The following is a 4,063-nucleotide window of genomic DNA, read 5'->3' as shown; positions in this document are numbered from 1 at the left end:
AATCCCAATCCCTCCCCCCCCCCCGCCCTCGCTCCCCACCTGCAGCACGCCGCCCGGGTACGCCGCCCCGCCCCAGGGGTAGGGCGGCCAGGGGTCCAGGCTGCCGTTGGTGAGCGGGTAGAACACCACCGGTGCCGCCAGGTCGGGCGGGAGCGGGTTGCCGCCCAGCGGGTCGGGCACACAGGCGCCTGCGGCAGGGAGGGGCGGGGGAGGCAGGGGGGTAAAGAGGATAACGGCGACATGGTGATGTGTGTGTGCGTGTGTGTGTGTGTGTGATGGAGAGTGTGAGGGTGTCAGTCCCACATGAGAGGGCGGTGATACGGCGAAGGAGTGTGTGCGGAGCAGGCTGACGGCAACGCACCCTGTGCCCGCCCGCAATCTCGCCCGCCGCCCGCCTCCCCGCCAGCTCGTCACCATTCCTGACCCCTCCCCCCCTCCCCAAAACAGCACCCACAACTGAGGGCCCCGCCGGTCCGGGCCGCGTGCCGCATACGGCATACCCCATCTAGCCACCCAACCCTGAGCCCACATACTCCCACACACTCCAACCGCCACACCCCCACATCCCCACACCGACGCACCCGGCGCGTACGCGGACTGGGGCGAGGGGATGCAGCTGTAGCCGGCGGCGCAGTCCGCGTGCGCACGCCGCCAGTCACACGCGGCGCCGTCAGTGCCGTTGCCGCGCCGCGGCTGCCCCTGCTGCTGGTCCTGGTCCTGGGGTGGCACCGGAGCGCTGCCGCCGCCGGGGGTATCGCTGCTGCTGCTGCCGCTGGGGCCGGTACTGGAGGCGTCACTGGAGGCGTCACTGTAGGCGACGTCGGAGTCAGGGCTGCGGATGAAGCTGGGGCCCTGGGCGGCGGTGACTGGCGGCTCATCAGCAGAAGTGGTGGCGTTCGTGTTGGTGGTGTCAGTGGTGGTGTCGGGAACAGCCGCATCAGCTGCGTCGCTGCTACTGCCGCTGGGATTTCCGCTGCTGCCGCTACTGCCGCTGCTGTTGTCATCAGGGCCGGAGGCAGCGGTGACGCTGGGGTCTCCGCCGCCGCCGCTGTCGCCGCCGGCAGTAGCAGCAGTGGTGGGCCGTGCTGCTGTGTCAGTGGCGGGCGGGAACACCCGGCCTGGCTGGGCGTTCGGGTCCACAGAGGAAGAGGAGCCAGATGAGGTGGAGGTGGAGGAGGTGGAGTTGTCTGGCGGCTGTTGCTGCTGCTGCTGGCTGGTTGTCACCGGCGTGACGTACACGGGTGTGGGGGCGGACTTGGAGGGCAGGCCCTCGTCGGCGGCTGTGGAGGTGCCGCCGGTGCGGGGGGCGGCGGCGCCACTGCCACTGCCGCTGTCACCGCTGCCACTGCTGTCGCCACTGCCGCTGCCGCTGATGCTGTCACTGCCGCTGTCGCTGATGCTGTCACTGCCGCTGTCGCCGGTGGTGCTGTTGTCGGTGGTGGGTGCGGCAGGCGGTGGCAGCGAGGGCTGCAGGGGGGTGGGGCAGTGTGCAGTGAGCGTGGCGTGCGACAAGACAAGGCGCGTGCGGTTGAGGGAGTGCGCCCAGCAACGCGCTTGCCGCCCAGGTCGTGCCGTGTATGAGGTCCGCAAATCCCATACGCGGTACGACCTGGGCCAGGGGCTCCTGCCAGGCTGCACCCCGCCGCATCCCCCCCCACCCACCCACCCACTCACCCACCCACCCACCCACCCACGCAAACCTGCCCTAAAACCCCCACCCCGCAATGTCTCCTGTACCCACCCCCGCCCGCCCCCTGCCGACCCGCACCCACCCGAATTCATTCACCCACCCCTCGTGACCCCACACGCACCTGCAGCGCTATGGTCATGGCGCTACTGTTGTTGCCGTTGCTACTGCTGCTGCCGTTGCTACTGCCTCCACTGCCTCCTGCAACCAAGCCGCCGATACCTCCAAGGATGTCTCCAAGGATGTCTCCGGCCGGCGCCGGCGCCGGTGCCGGCGGTGGCGGGTTGGGCTGTTGCGCCGCCGCCAGCCGCACACCCACCAGACCCCAGCCGCCGCCGCCACCCCCGCCGCCGCCGTCCGCGCCAGTGCCGCCTCTCCTTCGGCAGCCCGTGGAGGCCGCCGCGTCACCACCGGCCCCGGCCCCGGCCCCTCCTTGCTTCCCGGATGCATGCATTTGGTCAGGCAGCTCCGAAGCTCAGAGCACAAAGCGCGTGTGCGCGCTCGTGTGCGTGTGCTAGCGCTCGCAGACGCAGCTCCCGCCGCCGCCTGCTGCCGGCGGCACACTCCGCCGTCCTTGTCCGCCCCCTGCGCGACAGTTCTACCACGGCCCTGCAGCCATCACACGAGCATTGTCAGCCGCAGCAATGTCGGCCGCAGCAGCCATGGCAGCACTAGCACTAGCACTAGCAGCAGCAGCAACACGCATAAGTGCGCGGTGCAAGCTGCAGGCGACCGCGGACACGAGACCCGGCGGCGGCGGGGCACCCGGCGGCTCACTTGCCGCCACAACCTCAAGCCCTAGCGACATGTGCCTCGCTCACTCACCTCTAGACTGTGGCTGTGCTGAGGTATTGGGAGTGTGTTCTTGTCACCTTGTCGCAGAGGGCTGCGCTGCCGCCCGGACACTAGACGGTGCTGCTTTGCACTTGCGCCGGTTTTGAGGCGCCGGCCGACTTGACAGGTCCTGACAGTGGGTGGGTCCGCGCGCCCAGGCTGCAGGATATGGTATATTGCGTGGCGGTCGTCGTTAGCCAGGGAGTAAGTAGGCCATTGTCCGTTGAGGCCTCCGCCATTCCGTCCAAGCAGCAATTGGTCGCCGGCAGCAGTGGCGTCCCGTGGGTCCCAACGGCCAAACATGTTTGTTCGTACGGTTCGCACCGCTGCTTTAACCTCGGCGCCTCGCCCCGCACCTGGCAAACATAGCCGGTGTTCTGCGGTGGGCTCGGCGCAGTCGCGGCAGGGCAGGGCGCAGCCACGCGCTCACAGCCAGTCCAGGGCGGCGCCGCTGCGGCCAGGCCAACTGCGCGGTCTCCGGCTGGGGCGCCACACCCCAACCAGCAGCCCTCCAACTCCACTCCTGCTGGCTGCTGCGCTCACACCGGAGCCGCCCGAGCACTAAGCACCCACACCGCGTGCCGCCAGAAGGCGAATGAACCGCCCTCCACCCCCCGCCCACTCACCTGCTGGAAACAAGGCGTGCCCCGCGGGGGGGGATACATGTATGATAAAGTTGTAGCCAGGGGGGCGGGGGCGCGAGGCGAGCTGCCGGGCGCCACACCCGACCCGGCACCTGCGTCACCTCACCTCGTACTGCTGCTGCACCGCCGCCGCCAGCCGCCCCTGAAGCATGCGGGCTCATGGAGGACAGGCACAGGAGAGCTCTGCATGCGTCAAGAGCGGGTCCTCCAGGCGCCTTACACCCCGCCTTCCGCTCGCGCAATTAGCAAGCCCCAAAGTCCACTCCTCTGGCTTCACTCCACACGCAGGCGTGTGCTTACCCACGCCCCTCGCTCGCTCGCCGCCAGCGCTCACCCGCCTCAACTACCTCGACCCGCGCCTTGCCTGCCCCTGTACCGCCAGCGCCAAACCTGCAGCACCGTCCATAAAGGGCACACGCGCCTGCATATCACCCGCCTATTCCTGACACTGCCTCCACCCCGCACGTCCACACACCGTTCGCCCATCCAGCAAACACACCACACGCACGCATTTGTATGTGCAAGCGCACAAACACAAGGCCCCAACCTCCAATCTCTTGTCAGCAGCTCAACCAGCTAGCTACAGGCAGCTGCCGCCGCCGCTCACTGGCTGGCGGGCGTTGCAGGCTCCGCCGCCGCCGCCGCCGCCTCGGGTGCCGCGCTGCCGCCGTCCGCCGCCGCCGCCGCCGCCAGCCGCGCCTCCCGCGCCGCCAGCCGCTGCTTGAGCGCCGCCGCCAGGTCCGCCACCGGCACCTCCTCCTCCACGTGCGCGTCCATGTCCTGTGTGTGTGTGTGTGTGTGTGGGTTTGTTAAAGAGCACAAGGAAAACAATGTGTGTGTGTGTGTGTGTGTGTGTGTGTGTGTGCCGAGCGCGTCAGGGCAAGTGGGAGGTCTAGGC

At 69.0% G+C, this 4,063-nt stretch overlaps 2 protein-coding genes across 2 annotated transcripts in view; both read right to left on the bottom strand.

Annotated features, from left to right (window-relative positions):
- The window catches only part of CHLRE_02g142353v5 (uncharacterized protein), a 16,622-nt gene extending 13,932 nt beyond the window's left edge, over positions 1 to 2,690 (bottom strand). Inside the window, exons 1-4 of the mRNA XM_043060152.1 lie at positions 2,465 to 2,690; positions 1,812 to 1,888; positions 582 to 1,467; positions 40 to 188 (exon numbers count right to left, since the gene is read on the bottom strand). Coding sequence (XP_042927808.1) covers positions 40 to 188; positions 582 to 1,467; positions 1,812 to 1,888; positions 2,465 to 2,495 — 1,143 coding nt within the window. The 5' untranslated portion in view covers positions 2,496 to 2,690. The remainder of the gene's footprint in view (positions 1 to 39; positions 189 to 581; positions 1,468 to 1,811; positions 1,889 to 2,464) is intronic.
- Positions 2,691 to 3,369: 679 nt separating this feature from the next.
- CHLRE_02g142352v5 (uncharacterized protein) overlaps positions 3,370 to 4,063 on the bottom strand; it is an 8,401-nt gene continuing 7,707 nt past the window's right edge. The window contains exon 15 of the mRNA XM_043060151.1: positions 3,370 to 3,945. Coding sequence (XP_042927807.1) covers positions 3,769 to 3,945 — 177 coding nt within the window. The 3' untranslated portion in view covers positions 3,370 to 3,768. The remainder of the gene's footprint in view (positions 3,946 to 4,063) is intronic.

Source organism: Chlamydomonas reinhardtii, chromosome 2 (assembly GCF_000002595.2).
Source record: "Chlamydomonas reinhardtii strain CC-503 cw92 mt+ chromosome 2, whole genome shotgun sequence".
Taxonomy (NCBI): domain Eukaryota; kingdom Viridiplantae; phylum Chlorophyta; class Chlorophyceae; order Chlamydomonadales; family Chlamydomonadaceae; genus Chlamydomonas; species Chlamydomonas reinhardtii.
This window is presented reverse-complemented; position numbering and strand designations above follow the sequence as displayed.